At 40.1% G+C, this 26,368-nt stretch overlaps 1 protein-coding gene across 5 annotated transcripts in view; it reads right to left on the bottom strand.

Moving 5' to 3' along the window:
- PRP39-2 (Tetratricopeptide repeat (TPR)-like superfamily protein) overlaps nt 1-26,368 on the bottom strand; it is an 89,141-nt gene that overhangs the window by 28,164 nt on the left and 34,609 nt on the right. For all 5 annotated transcript variants that reach the window (XM_088974575.1, XM_088974576.1, XM_088974578.1 and 2 more), the window contains exon 4: nt 18,055-18,222. In XM_088974575.1, coding sequence (XP_088830701.1) covers nt 18,055-18,222 — 168 coding nt within the window. The remainder of the gene's footprint in view (nt 1-18,054; nt 18,223-26,368) is intronic.

The following is a 26,368-nucleotide window of genomic DNA, read 5'->3' as shown; positions in this document are numbered from 1 at the left end:
AGGAATAACTCCATACAGCAAACTTGCAAGATAGCTCTAAATAAATCTTCATTCATTCATTATCTTCAAAAGGAAGAGAATAAATCTATTTATAGAGTGACATGTGTGGCCCGGAACACTGTTCACCACAATTACAAAAATGCCACTCCTTGTCTTGTGCATCAAGAAACATAATAACTTTCTATCTACTAATGCAAATAAACTGAAAATTGAAAGACAAGCCCTACTAAACTAGAGGAACAAGATGTTATAGCCCGGGCCTACATGGGACTAGTTAAAATGACAAAAATACCCATAATGTCCAAATATACAAAAATACAGTAAATTTCAGAAAATTCCAAATTTGATTCTTTATCTCCTACATTAAAGCACCCTTCATATTACAATATTTATTGCCCTACATGGGACTAGTTAAAATGACAAAAATACCCATAATGTCCAAATATACACAAATACAGTAAATTTCAGAAAATTCCAAATTTGATTCTTTATCTCCTACATTAAAGCACCCTTCATATTACAATATTTATTGCCCCATTGTAAACGTTGTTTTTGACTTTCTATTTACATGTTTCCTCATTGAAAAACCACTCCCCGCCCCAATAAAATTGAATTTTGTCCACGCCTTGTCTTGCCAATATTTTAAAATCAACAATACTGTTGATTGATCTTTCTGGAGACTTTGTAACTTGATGTATCTTATTAGCATAGTCCCTGTTGTATATTACTTATACATCTTATTCTTCTTTTCTATTTCAGCCCTATATGGGCATTCTTGTAATTGTACATATCTTTTAATATATAAGAGACTCTTTGAGGTGGGGGTCAATTATTCTTAACACCTCTAAGATTATTCTTTTCTTTTCTCTATTCAGCCAAGAGTGTTGACATGGTATCAGAGCAGGTTGTTCTCTGATCTATTTTCTCTCTCTTGAACCTCACTAGAAGCAGTAATTCTGTTGTATTAGGGCTGTTTTGATCAACCCTTTTCTGTTCATTCTTCTTTGTGCAACCAGCAGGAGAGATTTCATTATATCTCTTTTGGGAGACATTGGTTCAAGGCCAAACTTCAGATCTGGTGTCGCCTAGACCTGATCTATTCTCCCTACAAACAACATCTGATTTGGTGAAGTTTTCGAAGGAGTTCTGATCTTCTTGGGGCGGCAACACTATACAGTTTCCTTTTTTGGACTGCAATATTTTTGGACTTCAGGCCTTCTACATCAGCCTATGATTTGAGTTTTTCTCTCCAGATTGAAGGGTTCTCTCAAGCTTTTCCTAACCCTACACTCAGTTTCTGGTTTGGAGATTTCTAAGGACTGTTTCGATCAGCACAAGATACTTCCTTGTTCTTGAAAAAGACACCTGATGTGTTGGTAAATCATAGTTTTCTCTCAATCGGCTGACTCGATCAACTTATAACCATAGATATGGTGTCGTCCTAGGGTTTTCTTGCTTCCCATTTATTTGATTCAGACTTCAGATTCATATTTGAAAGGTTTTAGACTCGACTCTTAAAAACTTGCCTTTTGTTTGGATTGTCATGTTGAGTTCTTGATTGCTGAATTTGGTTGTCTCTGATATCCTTGTGACTGGACTGTTGTTTTCTTATTGAAATGGCCTTCGATAGAGACAATATTACTCCTATAAAACTAGAAGGATCAAGCTATGGAATTGACACTGCTGTTGTAGCACATGGGAATAAGAAATCTACTACCAATGGTGATTCTTTTGTTAAAGGTGATTCTCTGGCATCTATGGTTGAGGAAAACATTCGACAACTGGTATCATCTGCTATTTCTTTTGCTCTTTCTGCCATCGGCTTACCTGCTGAGTTTTCCTGTTATTGTGCTTCTCCTTCTCATATTTCGATCATTGAATCTGGAGCTACCAACCACATGACAGGAGCCTACCCTAACCAACCAAGCAACCCTACTGAAACCCATCACAAACATATTGTTACTGCCAATGGTGAAAAGTTAAACATCATTGGTAGTAGTGATCTGTCTCTTAAGCTTTCACCCACTACATCTTTCCCTCTTACCAATACCCTTCTCGTTCCTAACCTCACTACAAATTTGACTTCTGTTGACCAATTAATTGATGAAGGCAACATTCTCATCTTCTCTCAGGATGGATGCATGATTCGGGACCGAAACACTGGGAAGGTGAAAGGGAAGGGGCGCAGGTTGGGCCGTCTATTTGCATTGGAGTTCGAGAAGTCTCAAATAGCAACATCATCAGCCTATTTCAGTTCCTCCACTTCTAGTTCCATTCAGAGTCATAGAAATAATGTCTGGCACTTATGGCATAAACGTTTGGGTCATTTACATGCTGAAAAATTAAAATTTTTGTTTGATTCAGGCCTTATTAAGAATAGAGTTCCTTCCTTGCACACCTTTGATACATTTTGTGTTTCATGTTGCTTAAGTAAGAATCATACCTTACCATTTCCTCACATATCTAAGCATGTTACCTCTCCCTTCGAGCTTATAAATAGTGATGTCTAGACTGCAACTATCACTTATCGGCTTGGATACAAATATTCTGTGTCGTTCATTGATGATTGTACTAGGTACACATGGATATACTTTCTTCGCCACAAGTCTGAGGTGCTCCCAACATTTAAGTTGTTTCATACTATGGTATGGGTTTGGCTTCAATCACACGTGTGTATACTCTATTCGAATTCAGGGGGAGAATACACTCATGGAGATTTTTATCCCTATTTGAAGAATCATGGAATACAAGTGCAATGAAGTTGTCCAGATACTCCTTAGTAGAATGGTGTGGTCGAGAGCAAGAATGGACATATCCTTAGTGTTGTGAGGACATTATTGCAGGAGTCCCATACTCCACCTTCTTTTTGGGTAGAGGCAGCCAATACAATTGTGTTTTTGATCAACTATATTGCTTTCTTTATTCTTGGTAATATGTCTCCCTTACAGAAATCCTTTATTCTTGGTAATATGTCTCTCTAGATTTATCTACGCTTCATGTTTTTGGATGTGTGCTTTGTTCATCTACCCTCTCGTGAATGCTCTAAATTGTTTGCATAGTCTGCCATGTGTGCCTTTGTGGGTTACAACCCTGATCACAAAGGATTTCTTTGTTATGATCCCTCTATTCGTCGCATTCGTATATCACATAATGTTGTTTTTCTTGAGCACATTTCCTTTTTTGTTGGAATTGCTAAACTGTTTTTACCGTTTGTTTCTGTTTTGCCAAACTTTGATTCACAGGATGCTCCACCTCCTACTGAGAAGGACCTTCTCGTCTTCTCTCGCATGTGGTTATGTGCTCCAGCCCCTGCGTCTTCGACTCTCCTTCCCCCTGTTTCAGATCATCATCTTACCACTGCTCCTGTAAGTGATACCTCTACTTCAGACACTCTACATACTTTTGTTCCTCTTCGTCGTTCTACTCGTATGTCTAGACCTCCTGAGTGCTATGGTTTTCCTTTAAACCATAGCTCTTTGCCTGCTCTCGCTCCTACCAGGAAGCTAATAATAGCCCTCATTGGAAAGAAGCCATGGATGTAAGATTCATGCTTTACATGAGAATAAGAGTTGTTGGGTTTACAACATCAAGCTGAAATCTGATGGATCTTTTGATCGATACAAGGCACATTTAGTTGCTTAGGGATATAGTCAAGAGTATGGTATGTCGACTATGAAGAAACCTTTGCTCCTATTGCAAAGATCACCACGGTCCATGTTCCTTTAGTAGTGTTTGCCACTCAGTCTTGGACCATATGCCAACTTGATGTGAAGAATGCCTTTCTTCATGGTCAGTTGAAGGAGATGGTCTACATGAAGCCTCTTCTTGGATATTGCAAAGATCCTTCTTTAGTATGTCGTCTCAAAAAATCTCTATATGGTCTAAAACAAGCTCCCAGCCATGGTTTGAACGTTTTCGCAATGTTGTAGTTGTTGTTGGATATAGCCAGAGTTCTTTTGATCACTCTCTCTTCGTTAGGCGTCGGCCTCAGGGTATTACCATTTTCCTACTATATGTTCATGACATGTTGACTGGGAATGACGCTGAGGGCATTCATGAATTGAAACTATTACTTCATAATTCCTTTCACATGAAGGATTTGGGCCCTCTCACCTATTTCCTAGGACTGGAAGTACATCGTAGTGATAAAGGGTATTTTGTTTGTCAGCAAAAGTATGCCTCTGACCTTGTTAAACTTGTTGGTCTTACTGATGAAAAGCATGTGGATACACCTATGAAGCTAAATCCTAAGCTGTCTAAATCTGAAGGTCCATTACTTTTCGGTGCTACCTTGTATCGTCAGCTTGTGGGGTCCCTCATTTATCTCACTATGACCTGGCTTGATATTTCTCGCGCTATTTAGATTGTTAGTCAATTTGTTTCTGCTCCTCGTCAACCTCATATGATTGTTGTTCATCGCATCATTTGATATGTTAGAAGCACATCTTCTCGGGGACTGTTCTCCTCTCCTATTCAGTTGAGAGCATATGTTGATGCGGATTGGGCTAGTTGTCTAGACACTCGTAGGTCCACTTCTGGGTGGTGTGTTTTTATGGGTGATTCACTCATCTCTTGGAAGTGTAAGAAACAACAAACAATCTCCAAGTCTTCCACTGAAGCAGAGTATAGGGCCATGTCTTCCGTTTGTAGTGAGATTGTTTGGTTACGATCTCTCTTTATGGATCTTGGCATTTAGCTTCCTAATCCTATTCCTCTCTATGCAGACAATACAAGTGCTATCAAGATTGCATCTAACCCTGTCTTCCATGAGAGGACAAAGCACATCAAGGTGGACTGCCACTTCATCCAAGATGTTTTCACTACTGGGTCTATATCGCCTCCTCATGTAGCCTTGGACATGCAGATTGTTAATATCTTCACCAAATCTATGACTAGAGTTTGACATCTCTTTCTTATAGACAAACTGATGCTATTGTCTAGGCATCATTTTGAGGGGGAGTGTGGAGACTCTGTAACTTGATGTATCTTATTAGTATAGTCCCTGTTGTATATTACTTATATATCTTATTCTTCTTTTCTCTTTCAGCCCTATATGGGCATTCTTGTAATTGTACGTATCTTTTAATATATAAGAGACTCTTTGAGGTAGGGGTCAATTATTCTTGACACCTCTAAGATTATTCTTGTTCTTTTCTCTGTTCAACCAAGACTGTTGACAATCTTTATGTAAAAGTTAACTCCCAAATATCAAAAGCCAATTTTCAAAGAAGCCCAAAACAAATGCTACCTTTCAGCCCCTTGTTTAGCAAAGGAATCAGCTAACCTATTTGCACTCCTTACCCACTTGAATTCAGCATTTAAGTCCTATGCTGTCTTTTCCACTTCCTTGAAAACATGTTTGAAAGAAAATTGGATATTTCTATGACCACTTGCCCATGAGATAATTTACTTTTGAGACCCCTTCCACCTCCACTTGTCTAAAGCCCAATTGCTTTGCCAACCATAAACCTTGTAGCAAATGCCAACAATTCAGCCTTTGTAGAGTTTGCAGTACCAATTGGTCCTGAATACAATGCCAAAGTCCTACTCTCCGAATTTTCTGATTGCACCACCTATTCTTGCCAAACCTGGGTTCCCCAATGAGCTCCCATCAAAGTTCAATTTTACTTTTCTGCCTTCTGGGGGTTTCCATTCCATTCTTATTCTTTCTTTTTCTCTAGAGGACTCTGCTACCTCACTCTAAGCCCTTAAAATGTCAGTGACTGAGAAATTCTGAAAGCAATCCAAGGTCTTTACGCAAAGTGCAACCTTCACTTTTATGGTTTCTATTACTTCCTCCAAAGCATGGCTTAAATGTCCCTAATTTCCTTAATATATCCATGACATATTTCCATTTCCATGGGTAGCGACAAGAAATTTTATTGGAATCGACATATTACCCAATGAACACTACCAACACTATGTGGAGTACAAGAGATAGCTTCCACGGCATATTTCCATTTCCACTTCCATGGATAGTCATGAAATAGCACTATGTATAGTAAAAGAGAGTATTATAACATAAGTTGGTGACAAAATTGTAGATATGTGGAGTAACAATGTTATTGCCTTCCTAACTTACATGATTACTGTTGAGTTTGGGCCGATTTTAAGTTATTGGGCCCAGCTTTGTTTTATTTTTATTTAAGTTATTCAGTTAGGAAGTTATTGGGCCTTAGGCCCATTAGTTTATGTTATTTTAAGTTGTGATTGTTCAGCTACTTAAAGTAGCTGCTCTACTAAGGGTATCTTTGTAATCTTTTATTCTTTTATTTTAAGTATATAAATCAAGAGGGGTTGGTGGCCAGACCTATTTCAGTTCTGGCGACATCCCACTCTCTTTTCTTCTTCTTCTTTCTCTCTATCTCTCTTGCTGAAACCTTTCAGCTTCTACTACTTTTCTTCACAAAGCATACATCAGAATCAATTATCAGCAATTTCTACTTAGTATTAGAGCAGGTCGAAGGTTTCTTGAGCTGCTCTATCATGCAGCCCTAGATCGGCCGATTGCATGGTGATATGAGAGGCTGATTGAAGACCTCAAGTAAGCCAAGTTTTTTGGATTTTTTTGTGGATCTGTTTTGCCCTGTAGCTGGTCTAGGGTTTCCCATCAAAATCAAGAAGAACTAGAGAAAGGGGGAGAGTCCTGTTTTTGTAGGACTCTTCAATTTTGACCTAGGAAGTGGCACCCTAAGTTTATAGGGTTCCTTGGAGTTTTCTGAAGGGGGCAGTTCAAGTCCCACTTGTTTTGGAGGCCTCTGGAGGGAGCGGCTGCTTCTTCTCTCTCTTCTTCTCCCGCTCCCACGGAAAGGGAATCTTTTGTAGAAGGACCATCTAGGGTACCAGAAGGGTGTTTGTGGTGCCTGAAGGGAATTATCTCATATTTCTTCATCTTAAAGTGATTTTCTAACCCCTTTTTGGGATTAATGGAGGGCCACGGAGGTGAAAACAAACCGGGGAGTGAAGCGAGACAATGGTAAGGAGGTGTAGGAGACCTTTTCGGGGTAGGGACCATCACTACAGTTAAGTTAGATGGTACAAACTATTTAGAATGGTCATAATCTGCAAAGATGGCCATTGGTGCTCGTGGGAAGTTGGAGTATATCACTAGTGAGGAAGTGAAACTTGAGATTAACTGCTCCTGGTGGGTATAGGAAAATTATATAATGACTTGGTTGTGCAATTCTATACTGCCTCATATAAGTAAAAACTTTTTGTGGGCAAATACAACTAAGGAAATTTGGGATGGGGTTGCAGAAACCTATTCACAGAGTGAGAATGTTGCTAGGGCCTACTAGTTGAGGAACCAGGTTATTGCTACCAGACAAGGAGATAAGCCTATTGCTATTTATTTTTTGGCCCTTAAAATCCTATGGCAGGAGATTGACCATCTAGAGACAATGGTTTGGGAAAGTAGTAAGGATGCAGCTATCAACCAGAAGCTCTTGGAGAAGAATAGAGTCTTTGAATTTCTTACTGGCCTTAATCCCGAGTATGACATTGCAAGGAAACATATCCTTTCTAGGGATAGTGTTACTTTCTCTCAGGCATATGCCTTTGTATCAAGGGAAGAGAGTAGAAGGAATGTGATGATGAAGAATTCGGGTCATGAACAATCAGCTATGGTTAGTACTGTGAAACCTAAATAGAGTTGAGATCATGGTGGCAGTGAAATTAGGAAGGAAGATAAGAGAGACATGATCTATGGCTACTGTAAGAAGCCTAAACACACGAGAGATACTTGTTGGAAGCTTCACCCTCACCTTGTGCCGAATAGACTCAAAAACAAGAAGGAAAATGTTAATATGGTAGTAACTGGTGACTTACTTGGGCCCCCTACTACAACTACTTTGGAGTCTGTTGCAGCTACTGCAGTGAGGGCCGAACTTGAGAGATATGGGCAGTTACTTAATCAGCGAGATACAGTCAGTCCTAATCCGTTATCAGGTGGACAGCTAGGTACAGGTGGATCTGGTGGTGGACATTCTATTTCCTTTGCTCATACAGGTAGTTCACATGCCATTGCAAACTATGCTTCTACTACAAGTAAGGAGGGACCTCTTTGGATTATAGATTCTGGAGCCTTAGAGCATATGACTCATAGTTCCACTATTTTCTCTTCTTACCAACTCTACTCTGACAGAGACAGAATTTCCACAGCCAATGGATCCCATGTTCCCATTGCTGGGAAGGGGTCTGTCAAGATAACTAATTCCATTTGCCTACCCTCTATCCTCCATGTACCCAGATTGAGTACTAACTTTTTATCTGTTAGTAGTTTGACTAAGAACTTGAATTGCTCAATGATTTTTCTCCTGGTCATTGTGTTTTGCAGGATCTGGTTTCAAAGAGGATGATTGAGAGTGGTCGTGAGGTGAATGGAATCTACCTTCTGGATGCGCTTCCAAATCATCAGAGTCATCATGTTAGCAGGGATTTTGAGTCAGAGTCAGTGGATCAGATTATGCTTTGGCATAATCATTTGGGACAATTGTCTTTTCCTTCTTGTGTTTCTTATTTCCAAAGTTATTTGAGTTTGTTAATTTGTCTAGCTTAGAGTGTGAAGGCTGTCGGCTTGGAAAACAATGTAGACATTTATTTAAAGCTAGTAATAAAAGGTGTTCATCTGTTTTTTATGTTAATCATACTGATGTTTGGGGACCATACCATGTTCCTTCTATGGGTGGCTAGAGTAGAAATCACTTATTGTAGATTTAGTTGAATTTCTTGTGAAAGGAAAAGGGGAGGAAGATAAAGATTTCAGTAGTAGAGAAGAAAAGAGAGGGAGAAAAGAGTAGGAAGTCAACTAGAAATCTTGAATTAACCCTAGCCGCCGACCCCTCATTATATTTATACTTAACTTAAAGGATAAGATATTACAAGGATGCCCTTAGTAGGGCAGCTACTAATGTAGTTGAATAGTCACAACTTAAAAACATAAACTAATGGGCCTAAAGCCCAACAACTTCCTAACTAAATAGCTTAAAATAAGAATAAAAAATAACAAGGCCCAACTCAACACTCCCCCTCAAGTTGGGAGTAAATGTCATACATTCCCAACTTGCGTAGATCATGCTCCAACTTGTTCTTTGCAACACCTTTTGTGAGAACATCTACAAGCTGCAGATCAAAAGCAATGTATGGAAGACAAACTTCTCCAAAAGTTACTCTTTCTCTGATAAAATGGCTATCCACTTCAATGTGCTTAGTTCGATCACGCTGGACTGGGTTATGGGCAATGTTAATTGCTGCCTGGTTATCACTATATAATATCATAGGTTCTTCTACCTGTACACCAATTTCTTCTAATAGGGAACGAATCCAGAGAAATTCTGAAACTCCATGTGCCATGGCCCTGTATTCAGCTTCAGCACTTGATCTTGCCACCACTGTTTGTTTCTTACTCTTCCATGAGACAAGGTTAACCCCAACAAGGGTGCACGCTCTTGAAGTTGATCTCCTGTCATCAAGGCATCCTGCCCAATCTACATCTGTATAAGCCTCTAGTTTCAACTGTTCATGATCAGTAAACAATATGTCTCTGCCCGGGTGTCCCTTCAAATAAGCAAGAATCCTGTTAACTGCCTCCCAATGCTAGACTCGTGGAGCATGCATGTATTGGCTTACCACACTTACTGCATAGGAAATGTCTGGTCTTGGCATACACAAGTATAGCAGCCGACCCACAAGTCTCTGATATGTCCCAATGTCTTTTACTGGTTCACCCTCTGATGCATTGATCATATGGTTATGATCAATAGGGGTACTAATTGCCTTCGTTCCAAGCTTCCTTGTCTCTTGAAGAAAGATCCAAGGCATACTTTGAGAGATAAAAATTCCATGTTTTGATCTTGTAACTTCAATGCCTAGGAAGCATCCCAGTTCGCCAAGATCCTTAATTTCAAATTCTTTATGTGGATTCCTATTCAGACAATCAATCTCACTTAGGTCATTCCCCGTGACAACAATATCATCCACATAAACAATTAGGACTGACACCAAAGATCCCCTTCGCTTCACAAACAAGGTATGATCGGATTGAGTCTAAGTGTATCCAAAAGCAATCAAGGCCTTTCTGAATCTGTCAAACCATCCTCTGGAGATTGTTTCAAGCCATAAAGTGACTTCTTTAGCCTGCATACCTTTCCCTTTTCAGTATCACTGTAAAAGCCAACAGGAAGATTCATAGACACTTCCTCTTGCAGATCCCCATTTAGGAAAGCATTCTTCACATCAAGCTGAAACAAGGGCCAAGTGTATGAGGCAACAAGAGAAAGAAGTATCCGAACAGAGGTCATCTTTGCAACCGGTGCAAAGGTCTCTAAGTAATCAACACCATAGGTCTGTGTGTACCCTTTTGCAACAAATCTTGCCTTGTACCTTTCTACACTTCCATCTGCCTTATATTTTACCATGTAAACCCATCTGCATCCAACTGTCTCCTTGCCTTCTGGTAGATCCACAATGTCCCATGTCTGATTCTTAATCAAAGTTGTCATCTCTTCCTGCATAGCTGTCTTCCACTCAGGTTTGGAGAGAGCCTCACTAACACCCTTGGGTATAGGCACTGAGTCAAGGGAGGAAAGGAAAGCACGGTAGGAAGGAGAAAGTCCATTGTAGGATAAGTACTATGAAATACAATGAGTAGTACACTTTCTCTTCCCTTTTCTGAGAGCAATAGGAAGATCAAGGTTATCTATAACAGGGTTAGTAGAATCAATGGGAACTGAAACAGTAGCGGGACCAAGAGGAATACCTAAATCCATGTCAGTCGAATCTGGAGTCTCCAAGGAATCGACAAAAAGTGATGTGAGTTCTGTTGTAGTGGAATCAACCTCCTTGTGAAGTCTCTGTCGTAAGTAATGTTGAGAAGTAGGATGCAAAGAAGGTGGTAAGGTAGGTGACACAGGATGATCAAGCACAGGAGTAGACACAGGATGGTCAAGCACAGGAGTAGACACAAGGACTGGAACTGGGAGGGGAATAGACTGCTGAGTCACTTCCCCAAAACACTCCCCCTGAGAAGGATTCTTTGAAAAGAAGTACATGGATTCAAAAAAAGTGACATCCATGGTAACATACCAGTTCCTAGAGACTGGATCATAGCAGCAGTACCCTTTCTGATTTTCTGCATAATCAAGGAAGACACACTTCTTTGCCTTGGGATTAAGCTTTGAGCGGTGAGGACCAAGGACATGTGCACAGCAGACACACCCAAACACCCTGAGAGGAATATGAAACATCTCCCCCTCAGGAAAAAGGAGACTGAATGGGGTGTTGAATCCAAGTATATGAGAGGGCACCCTGTTAATCAGATATGCCGCTGTGAGAACTGCATCAACCCAAAACCGAATTGGAACTGTAGATGTGCTCATCATGCTTCTTGCAATCTCAACAATGTTTCAGTTCTTCCTTTCTGCAATACCATTCTACTGTGGACTGTAGGGACAATTGCTCTGATGGACAACACCATATTCTAACAGAGATGAAGCAAATGTGTTTTTCAAAATATTCCCTGGCAACATCTGATCTGAACACCTTTATTCTTGTTCCAAATTGTGTTAGCACCATCTGATGAAATTGCCTCACCAAGGATGGTACTTCATCACGGGATCTCATTAGGTAAATCCAAGAGTATCATGAGAAATCATCCACAAATAAGAGAAAATATTGATAGCCTCCCATAAAAGGAACATGATAAGGTCCCCACACATCCGAATGAATAACATCAAAAGAAGAACACCTTTTATTACTAGATTTAAATGAATGTCTACAATGCTTTCCAAGTTGACAACCTTCACACTCCAAACTTGACAAACTAACAAACTCAAAAAGTTTTGGAAACAAAAGACTCAAAGAAGAAAAAGGTAAATGGCCCAAACGATTATGCCAAAGCATAATTTGACCCACAGGCCCTGACTCACTATCCCTGCTGACATGATGACTTTGATGAAGAGGAAGAACATCCAGGAGGTAGATCCCATTCACTTCACGACCACTCCCAATCGTCCCTCTTTGAATCCAGATCCTACAAAATACAATGACCAAGAGAAAAAATTGCTGAGCAGTTCAGGTTCTTAATCAAACTACTAACATATAACAAATTAGTTCTCGATCTAGGAACATGAAGGACTGAGGGTAGAGAAATAGAATCAATAATCTTGATAGATCCCTTCCCGGCAATAGGAACATGGGATCCATCAGCTATGGAGACCCTATCTCTGCCAGAACAAAGCTGGTAAGAAGAAAAAATTGTAGAACTATGGGTTATGTGCTCTGAGGCTCCAGAATCTATAATCCAAGGAGGTCCCTCCTTACCTGAAGTAGAAACATAATTTGCAGTGACGTGTGAACTACCTGTGTGAGCAAAGGCAGTAGATTGGACTCCACCAGTGCCACCTGTACCTTGTTGTCTGCTTGCTGCTGAACTGGAACTGGCTATATCCTGTTGGTTCAAAAGTTGCCCATACCTCTCAAGTTTGGCCCTTACTGCAGCAGCTGCAACAGACTCCAGAGCAACTGTAGTAGGAGGGGCCAGAATGTCAACAGTAACTGCCATGTGTGCATTTCCCTTCTTATTTTTCAGTCTAGCCGGCACAAGATGTGGGTGAAGCTTCCAGCAAGTATCTCTTGTGTGTTTAGGCTTCTTACAGTAGTCACAGATCAAATCTCTTTTGTCTTCCTTCTTGATTTCACTGCCACCCCGATCTCCACTTTGTTTAGGTTTCATAGTACTCACCATGGCAGACTGATCAGAAACAGGATTTTTCATCATCACATCTCTCCTGCTCTCCTCCCCTGACACAAAGGCATATGCCTGGGAGAAGGTAACACTGTCCCTAGAAAGAAGATGTTGTCTTGCAATATCATACTCAAGATTAAGGCCAGCAAGAAATTCAAAAACCCTATACTTCTCTAGATGTTTCTGATAGGTTGTTGCATCCTTAGTGGTTTCCCAAGCAAATGTCTCTAAATGGTCAATCTCCTGCCACTGGGTTTTAAGGGCTGAAAAATAGGCTGCAACAGGTCTATCTCCCTGCGTTGTAGAAATAATCTGATTTCTCAATCGATAAGCCCTAGCAACATTCTCCCTCTATGAATAGGTTTCTGCAACCCCATCCCATATTTCCTTAGTTGTATTTGCCCATAAAAAAATTTTACCTATATGGGGCAACATGGAATTACACAACTAAGTCATCACCATATAATTCTCTTGTACCCACCGGGAGTTGCTAGTTTCGGGTTTCACTTCCTCACCAATGATATACCCTAATTTCCCACGAGCACCAATGGCCATCTTTGCAGATTGTGACCATTCTAAGTAATTTGCACCATCCAACCTAATTGTAGTAATGGTCCCAGTCCCGAAAAGGTCTACATCACCTCCTCCCATTGGTTCCATTTCACTCTCGAACTTATTTTCAACTCCGTGACCTTCCATGCTTCTTAAAAAATATAAAGAAAATAACTGAAATATGTAACAAGATCAAACGAAACACTTATGGAACCAACAACACCTTTCTGGTGTCCTAGACTGTCTTTCCGCAAAAGATTCCTTTTCTGTGGGATGGGAGAAGAGAGAAAAGAGCAGCCGCTCTCTCTAGAAGCCTCCAAATCAGGCAGGATTTGAACCGCCCCTTACAGAAAACTCCAAGGAACCCTAAAAAATTAGGGCACCACTTCCTAGGTCAAAATTGAAGAGTCCAACAGAAACAAGACTCTTCCCCTTTCTCCAGTTTTTCCTAATTTTGATGAGAAACCCTAGACCAGCTACAGGGCACACAGATCAACCAAAAAAATCCAAAAACTGGGCTTACCTAAGAATTTTGATCAATCTCTTAAATCACTATACAGTCGACCGATCTAGGGCTCCATGAGGAAACAACTCAAGGAACCTTCGCCCTGCTCTGATACTAGAATTCTTGAATTAACCCTAGCCGCCAACCCCTCATTATATTTATACTTAACTTAAAGGATGAGATATTACAAGGATGCCCTTAGTAGGGTGGCTACTAATGTAGCTGAACAATCACAACTTAAAAACATAAACTAATGGGCCTAAAGCCCAACAACTTCCCAACTAAATAGCTTAAAATAAGAATAAAAAACAACTAGGTCCAACTCAATAGCTAGCAATATTTCTTTTATTTGTGGATGACTTTTCCCGGTATTCTTGGATTTACTTGATGAGATCCTGTGATGAGGTACCATCCTTGGTTCGACAGTTTCATCAGATGGTGCTAACACAGTTTGGGGTACAAGTGAAAACGTTCAAATCAGACAATGCCAAGGAATATTTTGAGAAGAACCTTGCTTACTATCTATCAGAGTATGGAGTAATTCATCAGAGCAATTGTTCTTACAGTCCACAGCAAAATGGTGTAGCAGAAAGGAAGAATAAACACAATGTTGAGATTGCGAGGAGCATGATGATCACATCTACTGTCCCAGTTCGATTTTGGGGTGTGATGCAGTTCTCACCGCAGTCTTTCTGATTAATAGGGTGCCTTCTCATGTTCTTGGATTTAGCATCCCATTCAGCCTTCTTTTTCTTGAGGGGGAGATGTTTCACATTCCTCTCAGGGTTTTTGGTTGTGTTTGCTTTGCTCATGTTCTTGGTCCTCACTGCTCGAAGCTTGATCTAAAGGCAAAGAAGTGTGCTTTTCTTGGGTATGCAGAAAATCAAAAAGGGTACTATTGCTATGGCCCAGTCTCTGGGAGTCGGTATGTTACTATGGATGTCACCTTTTTTGAGTCCACATCTTTTTTCCCGAAGGGTTCTTCTCAGGGGGAGTGTTTTGGGGAAGGAAGTGAGCCTTCTATTCCTCTTCCGGTTCTAGTCCCTATGTCCACTCCTGAATCTGGCCCTCCTATGTCACCTACCTTACCACCTCCCTTGCGTCTTGTTCCTCAGTGTTACTCACGACAACGCCTTCACAGGGAGGTTGATTCCACTATAGAAGAACCCACATCACCTCCTATCGGTTCCTTGGAGACTCTAGATTTGGCTAACACTGACTCATGTATTCCTTTTAATCACTCTGATGTTTCGGTTCCTATTGATTCCACTAACCCCATTACAGATGACCTGGACCTTCCTATAGCACTCAGAAAAGGGAAGAGAAAGTGTACTGCTCATTGTATCTCACAGTATCTCTCCTATAGTGGAATTTCTCCTTCTTATCGTGCCTTCCTTTCTTCCCTCGACTCCGTGTCTATACCCAAGGGTGTCAGTGAGGCTTTCTCCAAACCTGAGTGGAAGACAACTATGTAGGAAGAAATGCCAACTTTAATTAAGAATCAGACGTGGGAGATTGTGGATCTAGCAGAGGGTAAGGAGACTGTTGGATGTAGATGGGTTTATACAGTTAAATACAAGGCAGATGGAAGCATAGAAATGTATAAGGCTAGACTGGTTGCAAAATGGTACACTAAAACCTATGGCATTGATTACTTAGAGACTTTTGCACTAGTTGCAAAAATGACTTATGTCCGGATCCTTCTCTCTCTTGCTGCTTCATACTCTTGGCCCCTTTTCCAACTTGATGTAAAAAATGCCTTTCTTAATGTGGACCTACAAGAAGTATATATGGATCTTCCTGCTAGTTTCCACAGTGATGCTGAAAAGGGGAAGGTATGCAGATTGGAGAAGTCTCTTTATGGTTTAAAACAGTCTCCTAGAGCGTGGTTTGATAGGTTCAGGAAAGCCTTGATTGTTATTGGCTATACTCAGACTCAATCAGACCATACTTTGTTTGTGAAGCGGAGGGGGTCCCTAGTGTCAGTTCTAATAGTTTATGTGGATGACGTTGTAGTTATAGGAAATGATTTGAGTGAAATTGACAGTTTGAAGAAGAATCTGCATAGAGAATTTGAAATTAAAGATCTTGGGGAGCTGAGGTATTTTTTGGGCATTGAAGTAGCAAGATCAAAGCATGGAATTTTTATTTCTCAAAGGAAGTATGTTCTGGGCCTTTTACAAGAAACATGGAAACTTGGAACAAAGGCAACTAGTACTCCTATTGATCAGAATCACATAATTAATGCATCAGAAGGTGAGTTGGTGAAGGACATTGGAAAATATCAGAGACTAGTGGGGCGGTTGTTATATTTATGTATGACAAGACTAGACATCTCTTATGCAGTGAGTGTGGTGAGTCAATACATGCATGCCCCACAAGTCCAGTATTGGGAGGCTGTTTACAGACATTTCATAAGAGAAAGGGTGACCTCAGGGGAAGTTTGTCTTCCATACATTGCTTCTGATTTGCAGTTTGCTGATGTTCTTACAAAAGGTGTTGCAAGAAACAAGCTGGAGCATGATCTACGCAAGTTGGGAATGTATGACATTTACTCCCAACTTAAGGGGCAGTGTTGAGTTTGTTGGGCTAATTTTAAGTTATTAGTCCCTAGCTTTGTTTTATTTTTATTTAAGTTATTCAGTTAGGAAGTTATTGGGCCTTAGGCCCATTAGTTTATGTTATTTTAAGTTGTGACTGTTTAGCTACTTAGAGTAGCCGCCCTACTAAGGGTATCTTTGTAATCTTTCATTTTTTTATTTTAAGTATATAAATCAAGAGGGGTTGGTGGCCAAACCTAATTCAATTCTGGCGACATCCCACTCTCTTTTCTTCTTCTTCTTCTCTCTCTCTCTCTCTCTTGCTGAAACCTTTCAGCTTCTACTACTTTTCTTCACAAAGCATACATCAAAATCAATTATCAACAATTTCTACTATTACCACTTTGAGCTAGCTCAATATTCATTTCAAACAAGAAGTTAAATATTAATTTTTGTTTGTATAATGGATTACTTGGTTAATCTATTACAACCATCTATAATTCATGTCGCTACCCATAGATTACTTCCATGGGTAGCGACATGAAATAGCACTATGTATAGTAAAAGAGATAGTATTATAACATAAGTTGGTGACAATATTGTAGGTAAGTGGAGTAACAATGTTATTGCCTCCCTAACTTACATGATTACCACTTTGAACTAGCTCAATATTCATTTCAAACAAGAAGTTAAATATTAATTTTTGTTTGTATAATAGATTACTTGGTTAATCTGTTACAACCATTTACATTTTCTATAAGTTTAAATTTTGTTTTAACTCATTCTATCATGAAGCTCTGAATCTTAAGGTTTATGGGGCAACTTTAGAACGTATTCTTTTGTCTATAACCTTAGTTTCTTAGCTTTGTTTAATGATTTGGAACAGGATAATAATTTAAAAAGGTGTCTATGCTGCTTTTATCATTTTTTTCATATTTTACAATGCTTCTACCATGTCTATAATTTTTACAATATTTACATGCGATATTTCTGACATGTTCCTTAAATTTGGACGGCCAACATTTCCACCGATACTAACATTTTAAACCTTGCTCCAAAATCCTACTTTATTACCCAAAGTGCGACCTTCACCATTGTTTCCTTTATTTATTTATTCATCATTATTTCTTTTGTATGGATTTTGAATTCCCCAATTGCATGAGTTTTTTAGGTGCTATCCAAAGTCCCCAATTTTTTTAATTCTATAGAAAAAGAACTACACAACATGTAAGTCTTTTACCATGAATTGGAAGTAAAATATAAGATGTGCATAGAATAAAGTACAATAGAATTAGTAGTGAAATAAAAAGTATTTTCCATTTTTAGGAAGTTTATCTTTGGAATTCAATTGGGGGGCATCTACCCATTCTCCTCTTGATTGTTTGGTTTTATGCTATGACTCACTTCTTGAAAGATATTACAAGAAGCATCACCTAGATCGTAGTCGATTTCTTCCCAGAGAAATTTCTTGCCATAGAATAAGACCTCCAAGAGAATTCAGTTTAATATCATGACAGAGTTGGTGTGTACATGGAACACACGACCATGCAGGATCATATTTTGGGAATGGGAAGGTGGGTGGGATTTCAATCATCTTAGCATCAACAAGGCAATTTTTCTTCTTTGTTGTTTTTCTCCCCTTTTCTTAGAGAAACATTTTGGAGTGTCTTAACAATGGAAAAGATATTCTAACAAGTCTGTGATCAGAGAAATACCTATCATAATAACTGTGCAGCTTTTTGTTTGGAAATCTCAGGGTTCGGATGTAAACATAAGCTAGGGAGCTCCACTGCTTCTGAGAATACTCAAATGCAATATATTTATCCCACAGGAGATAGCACCAGTAATCCTTTCCAACAAATGATATCCCTCTTTCAAATAATCTGGCATACAATTTAAGTGATGGAATGTCAACTGTCAGAGAATATTCCATAAACATATCCTAAGCATATGACACAGATTTGCATGTTTATACATATAAAAAATTGGATGGCACTTATAAATCCAATTTCAACCTATCATCAACTCTTTTATACAACAAATAGTGTATCTATGAAGGTTCATACAGTTAAAATCCAGAGAGATAAAAATTGATATTTTGTTTCCTTTTTTCAATGAATTTCCTTCTAGAAGATAAATATTTGAATAGAAAAAATTATACATGAGCACCAAATTAATGGGATTCAAGCATAATCTCATACTTTTTCCCCATAACTAGTTGACTTATGTCACGGATTTTATAAAACTTTTAGTTAGTTGGACAGTGCAAGTGCCCAAAAGCCAGCCCCATATATCTTCTCCATCAAATTAGAAGCCCAGCAACAGATTATATTAATATGCATTAGTGGAAGAACCTCAGGTGAGACCTGTGCACCTCAGGGGCTTCTTTAAGGGAGCCCTTCCTCCTGAACACACACACACGCAAGAGAGAGAGAGAGAGAGAGAATTGAGAGGAAATCCAAACTGTCCAATTCTTATTCAAACTGCCTTATATAGGCCCATACATCAAAGACACATGATACAAGCGTGATATCAAAACTAACTTGATCTATGTGGCTTTCTAATGTATACATATTTGTAGGTGGTTTTGGGCCTTGGGCACTATTCAGTCTTCCTTGTAGGTGACCTTGGGTCTTGGGCTAAGGCCCCCTCTGAACAGGCTAGGTCTTATCAATTTGCCCACCTACCTCCCCCCCCAAAAAAAATAACCACCTTGTCCTCAAGGTTGATGCTAGGAAATTTTCGTTGTAGGGTGGAATATATTTCCCAAGAAACCTCCTCCGCCAGTGAGTCCATTCAACAAGTACTTCCCTTGATCATTGGTATTCCTTGAGCGCACCCAATGCAGATCAAGGATTTTACGAGGCTCAATGATGGGCTGACCATCATTGGAAAATGCTGAAAAGGTTGGGCTGGCTGTGGCAGTTGGCGGAAGAGCTTTTCCAACAATGAAAAATGGAAGGCCATATGTAAGTGTGAGGTATGTTGAGTTGATCCGAGTTGTTTTTTATTTAGTTAGGAAGTTATTGGGCTTTAGGCCCATTAGTTTATGTTTTTTTAAGTTGTGACTGTTCAGCTATATTAGTAGCCGCCCTACTAAGGGCATCCTTGTAATATCTCATCCTTTAAGTTAAGTATAAATATAATGAGAGGTAGGCTGCTAGGGTTAATTTTACAATCCCGGTTGACTTCCTACTCTTTTTTTCTTCTCCTTTCTTCTCTACTGCTGAAATCTTCATCTTCCCCCTCTCTTTCCTTTCACAAGAAACTCGATTAAATCTGCAATTAGTGATTTCTACTTGGTGTCAGAGCGGGCCGAAGGTTCCTTGAAGTTGTTCTCTCATGCAGCCCTAGATCGGCCAACTGCATGGTGATTTAAGAGGCTGATCGAAGCTCTCAGGTAAGCCCAGTTTTTGGATTTTTTTGGTGGATCTGTGTGCCCTGTAGCTGGTCTAGGGTTTCTCATCAAAATCAAGAAAAACTGGAGAAAGGGGATGAGTCCTGTTTCTATTGGACTCTTCAATTTTGACCTAGGAAGTGGCACCATAATTTTTTAGGGTTCCTTGGTCCTCAACGCTCAAAGCTTGACCCCAAGGCAAAGAAGTGTGTATTCCTTGGATATGCAGAGAATCAGAAAGGGTACTACTGCTATGATCCAGTCGCTGGAAGCCGGTATGTTACCATGGATGTCACTTTTTTTGAATCCACGTACTTCTTCTCAAAGAATCCTTCTCAGGGGGAGTGTTTTGAGGAAGTGAGTCAGCAGTCTATTCCTTTCCTAGTTCTAGTCCCTGTGTCTACTCATGTGCTTGACCACCACCCTATGTCACCTACCTTGCCACCTCCTTTGCGTTCTGCTTCTCAACATTACTTACCACAGAGACTTCACAAGGAGGTTGATTCCACTACAGTAGAGCTCACATCACTTCCTGTCGATTCCTTAGAGACTCCTGATTCGGCTGACATGGATTCAGGTATTCCTCTTGGTCCCGCTACTGTTTCAATTCCCATTGGTTCTACTAACACTGTTACAGATATCCTTGATCTCCCTATTGCTCTCAGAAAAGGGAAGAGAAAGTGTACTACTCATTGTATTTCATAGTACTTATCCTACAGTGGACTTTCTCCTTCCTACCGTGCTTTTCTTTCCTCTCTTGATTCAGTGTCTATACCCAAGGGTGTTAGTGAGGCTCTCTCCAAACCTGAGCGGAAGAAAACTATGCAGAAAGAGATGGCAACTTTGATTAAGAATCAGACATGGGACATTGTGGATCTACCAGAAGGCAAGGAGACGGTTGGATGCAGATGGGTTTACACAGTAAAATATAAGGCAGATGGAAGTATAGAAAGGTACAAGGCAAGACTTGTTGCAAAAGGGTACACACAGACCTATGGCATTGATTACTGTAATCATTCATGGAGAGTGGGAGACGAGAGAGAGAAAGAGAAGAGAAGGGAGATACGATTGAGAGGGAAAAAAAAGATACTGCTGGCGGCCGCCAGTTCTCTATTTATATTAACTTAATAAAAAGAATAGAAATTACAAGTATGCCCCTGGCAGCACACCCTAGAACCAAACTAATAAGAAAAAAAAAGACAAATAACTAACTGACAGTATCTTAAGAAGTCAGCCTACTAACAACAACTATAAAGTAACAATTAAATAAGCCTTACGACTGACACTATCTTAATAAGTCAGCCTACTAACACATCCATAGACACAAAAAACTTACGACTAACGGGATCAAAGCACCGATACCCTTTTTGAGATGAGGGATACCCCAGAAAGACACAAGGAATGGACCGAGAGTCTAACTTACCTCGAGGTGGAGACAAATCATGAACAAAAGCACGACAACCAAAGACTCTCATGGGAATGGAAAATAAAGGAGACAGAGTACAATAATTGATGAGGGGCCATGTAGTTCAGCACTTTGGAGGGCATGCGATTGATGACATAAGCAGCAGCAAGTATAGCATCCACCCAAAACCTTTTTGGAACATTCATATGTAACATCATCCCACGAGCTACCTCAAGGAGGTGTCTATTTTTTCTTTCTGCAACACCATTTTGTTGTGGTGCTCTGGCACATGAGCTCCTATGAATAGATCCGTGGGAGACAAAGAACTCATTGAGTTCCCCATGGAAGTATTCTTTTGCATTGTCGGATTGGAAGATCTGTATTTCAACATGGAACTACGTAAATACCATCCTCTGGAAGTCTTTCACAATCTTTGGAACTTCGCCTCTACTACGCATAGGAATTACCCATGTATAGCGAGAGTAATCATCGATCAATGTGATAAAGTACTTATATCCGCCCTCAGAGATTACATTGGTAGGCCCCCATACATCAGAATACACAACATGAAAAGGAATATTTGATCTTTTATTACTTGAGTGAAAAGTTGTTCTACATTGTTTACTCAACTAACACGTTTGACATTGGAACTCTGACATTGAACATGACTTAAATAAAACCGGAAACAAAGACTTTATTATTTCGAAAGAAGCATGACCTAAACGACTATGCCACAAAAAAATTTGACTCTTATTTGACTGACTATGTGACACTGAGAGACTAGCTTTGTTGTCGAGAATGTAGAGACCATCCACTAGGCTCCCTCTACCAATCATCCTCCTAGATTTTAGGTCCTGACAAACACATGAGTCAGCAAAAAAGGTTACACTACAGTTTAAAGAGCTTGTAATGCTACTAATTGAAAGCAAATTTATAAAAAGTTGAGGGACATGCAATACACAATTTAGGTTAAGGCCATGGGGAAGAGATATTGATCCTTGGCCTGCAATGGAGGAAAAGAGCTATCTGCAAGTCTCACTCTATCCCTTCCTGACAAAAGGCTATAAGTCTAAAACAAGTTTGGCTTACCGGTCATGTGGTTGGAGGCCCCTAAGTCAATGATCCAAGGGGAATCCGTGGGAGTGACATGGAATGCAGAAGCCGTATTACCTGAAGTAGATGCAAATGAAGTAGAGGGAGTACGAGTGATTGAGTTGTCCATTTGTTGCAAAGCCCTACCATAAGATTCCAGGTGCTCTCTGAAGGAATTCATTATATCTTCCTTAGGGTCAGACTTATTAGGGTGGTCCCAGGTACTACCGGCAACCCGAGTATCTTGGGTTGCCACATGTGTTGCATTTTGTGTTGTGTTCATCTTCTTCTGACCTTGAATTTTACCCTGTTCTTGATTCTTCACTGCCCACTTGGGTTTCCTGTGGATGTCCTTTTCACATCAGGTTCCATGGCTGCGAGGAGCCAAGACATCACCATATTGTTTTCTTGGTCCCACCTATCATGTTCAACTGTCTCATCCTTGGGTTATTTCACCCTTCCATTAATGTAACCAGCTTTACCCCTTGTCGTTACATAGAGTTTTACGCTTTTAGCCCACTCTAGGTAGTTCAGACCATTTAAAGGGGTAATTGGCTTGGGAAAAATCATGTTTTCACCTCCCATACCAGTTGTGCTGTGTGTTGGTGTAACCCCCGATGAGGTTGATTCATAATTTGCCATAGGATACTGCTGAAAAACAGTCCAAACACAACACAACTACACAACAGCCACAAACAGAAAACCAACCCTCAAGGAATTTACTTCTAGGATGTGAGGAAGAGAACAAGACACTGCTGAAATCAACTCTGAGATGGTTCAATCATTAAACCAGCCCGGTAATCAGTTCAACACAACCAAGGCAAACATTACTATCAGTCCAACTACAGCTCATATAGTCTAACAATCCAACATCCAAACAAGTATATATAACAAAGGAATAATCCCTTCATACCATTGACCAAAGAAGACAAAAACAAGAACACACCTGTCCAGCACCTGTACGAAGGTGCCAACCTGAAATCGACTTCACTGCATCAAACAGAGAAGGAAGAGAGTCTCTATCAGCATCGCCCTTCTCCGACTAGGGTTTCCTTGGTATTACGACCAAGGAAAAAATATAGGAAGTGCTGCCAGAAATCTGCTAGGGTTTCCGCCAATAATCTACTAGGGTTTCTCTGTCTTCCACGTCCAAGAATTAAATAAGGAAACCTTGCTCAAAACAGTAGGTCTTTTACAGCCCAGAAAACCTGGCTTTGATACCATGTAATCATTCATGGAGAGTGGGAGACGAGAGAGAGAGAGAGAGAAAGAGAAGAAAAGGGAGATACGATTGAGAGGGAAAAAAGGATACTGCTGGTTACCACCAGTTCTCTATTTATATTAACTTAATAAAAAGAATAGAAATTACAAATATGCCCCTAGCGGCACACCCTAGAACCAAACTAATAAGAAAAAAAAGACAAGTAACTAATTGACAGTATCTTAAGAAGTTAGCCTACTAACAGCAACTATAAAGTAACAATTAAATAAGCCTTACAACAATTACTTAGAGACCTTTGCACTAGTTGCAAAGATGACCTCTATCTGGATACTTCTTTATCTTCCTGCCTCATACTCTTGGCCCTTGTTTCAACTTGATGTGAAGAATGCTTTCCTAAATGGGGATCTGCAAGAAGAAGTGTATATGGATCTTCCTGCTGGCTTTTACAATGATACTAAAAAGGGAAAGGTATGCAGGCTTAAGAAGTCAATTTGTGGCTTGAAACAATCTCCCAGAGCATGGTTTGACAGATTCAAAAAGGCCTTGATTGCTTTTGGCTACACTCAGACTCAATCTGATCACACTTTGTTTGTGAAGCGAAGGGGATCCTTGGTGTCAGTCCTAATTGTTTATGTAGATGATATTGTTGTCACTGGGAATGATCTGAGTGAGATTGATGGTCTGAAAAGCAACTACATAAAGAATTTGAAATTAAGGATCTTGGAGAACTGAGATACTTCTTAGGCATTGAAGTTGCAAGATCAAAACATGGATTTTTTATCTCTCAAAGGAAGTATGTCTTGGATCTTCTTCAAGAGACAAGGTAGCTTGGAACAAAGGCAATCAACACCCCTATTGACCGAAACCATAAAATCAATGCATCAGAAGGTAAACCAGTAAAGGACATTGGGAGATATCAGAAACTTGTGGGTCGGCTATTATACTTGTGCATGACAAAACCAGACATTTCCTATGCAACAAGTGTAGTAAGTCAATACATGCATGCTCCACGAGTCCAGCATTGGGAGGCAGTTGGTAGGATTCTTGCTTATCTGAAGGGACACTCAGGCAGAGGCATATTGTTTACTGATCATGGGCAGTTGAAACTAGAGACTTATACAGTTGCAGATTGGCAGGATGCCTTGATGACAGGAGATCAACTTCAAGAGTGTGCACCCTTGTTGGAGGTAACCTTGTCTCATGGAAGAGTAAGAAACAAACAGTGGTGGCAAGATCAAGTGTCGAAGCCGAATACAGGGCCATGGCGCATGGAGTTTCAGAACTTCTCTGGATTTGTTCCCTGTTAGAAGAAATTGGTGTACAGGCAGAAGAACCTATGATGCTATACTGTGATAACCAGGGAGCAATTAGCATTGCCCATAACCCAGTCCAGCATGACCGAACTAAGCACATTGAAGTGAATAGACATTTTATCAGAGAAAAGGTAACTTCTGGAGAAGTTTGTCTTCCATACATTGCTTCTGATCTGTAGCTCGTGGATGTTCTCACAAAAGATGTTGCAAAGAACAAGTCGGAGCATGATCTACACAAGTTCGAATGTGTGACATTTACTCCCAACTTGAGGGGGAGTGTTGAGTTGGTCCGAGTTGTTTTTTATTTAGTTAGGAAGTTGTTGGGCTTTAGGCCCATTAGTTTATGTTTTTTAATTTGTGACGGTTCAGCTATATTAGTAACCGCCCTACTAAGGGCATCCTTGTAATATCTCATCCTTTAAGTTAAGTATAAATATAATGAGATGTAGACGGTTGCAATTAGTGATTTCTACTAGGTAGTCAAAAGCTACAAGCAATAGGCCACTGCTCCCACCCTTTCAATAATGCAGAAAGGGCCTGTGTTCCAGATTCCCAGCTAGTTGTGTTGCCACAAGCTCAAGAAAACCCTGGGGTGGAATGTATGGAGATAACGAGATGTATAAGGGTGAGGAGGAAGGGGGGGAAAGGATTTGGAAGTTAATAGAGAGTCTCTTGGACAAACTGAAAAGAGAAGAAGTTGAGAAAAATAATAGTGGTAGAAGTCTAGGGGGTGGAAGCTCACAGGGAAGTAAAGATGGAGATAAAGTAGAGGAAAAGAAAAGTGATGAGTTAATAGAGAAGGTGGTTGCCAAAGGAAATGAACAGAATGGGTCGGTTCAGACTTGACAGAGAAATTAGGCTGTAAAGTGAAGAAGTCGGATGACTTGAAGGTCTTCCTAAGTAAAGGAAAGGAGGATGGCAAAGCTAAAAAGAGGAAATTGAGTGAGGCTGAGAGACTAAGAAGGGATGTTGAGGAAGATAAGGCATTCAGTGAGAGAAAGGGGAGGAGGGGGAGTAACTAAGGGGGTAGAAGAAAGGGGGAAAATTAATGGAATGAAGATTTTAAGCTGGAATGTTAAGGGGTTGGGGGGTAGAAGGAAAAGGCCATTAATAAAAGAAGTGGTAAGCAGAGAAGACCCGGATATAGTACTGATTCAGGAGTCGAAATTGATGGAACTTGATGGTAGATGGGAAAGATCACTATGGAAGGCAAGGGAAATAAATTGGGCAATGAGCCCAGCTTGGGGAAGCTCAGGGGGAATAGTGACAATGTGGAAAGAAGAAATTTTAGAAGGGATGGAAGAGTTGATTGGGAGGTTTATTGTGTCCCTCAAGTTTAGACAAAGGGTATATGGGTTTGAGTGGGTGATGACCAATACATATGGCCCAACTAGATATAGAGAAAGGAGTTGTGGGAGGAATTGGAAGACATCAGAAGACTTTGGGAAGGACCATGGTGCTTAGGTGGGGACTTCAATGTCATCAGATATTCAAAGGAGATAAACAGTGTTAGGGGTGGGGGAAATACAAGTATTAGGAAGTTTAATAGTTTCATTAACTGTTTTGAACTAAAGGAGGTTCCACTGATGCATGGGACATT

The sequence above is a fragment of the Nelumbo lutea genome, chromosome 3 (genome assembly GCF_056320005.1).
Source record: "Nelumbo lutea isolate HS-2025 chromosome 3, American lotus-T2T, whole genome shotgun sequence".
In the NCBI taxonomy this organism is placed as follows: Eukaryota; Viridiplantae; Streptophyta; class Magnoliopsida; order Proteales; family Nelumbonaceae; genus Nelumbo; species Nelumbo lutea.
This window is presented reverse-complemented; position numbering and strand designations above follow the sequence as displayed.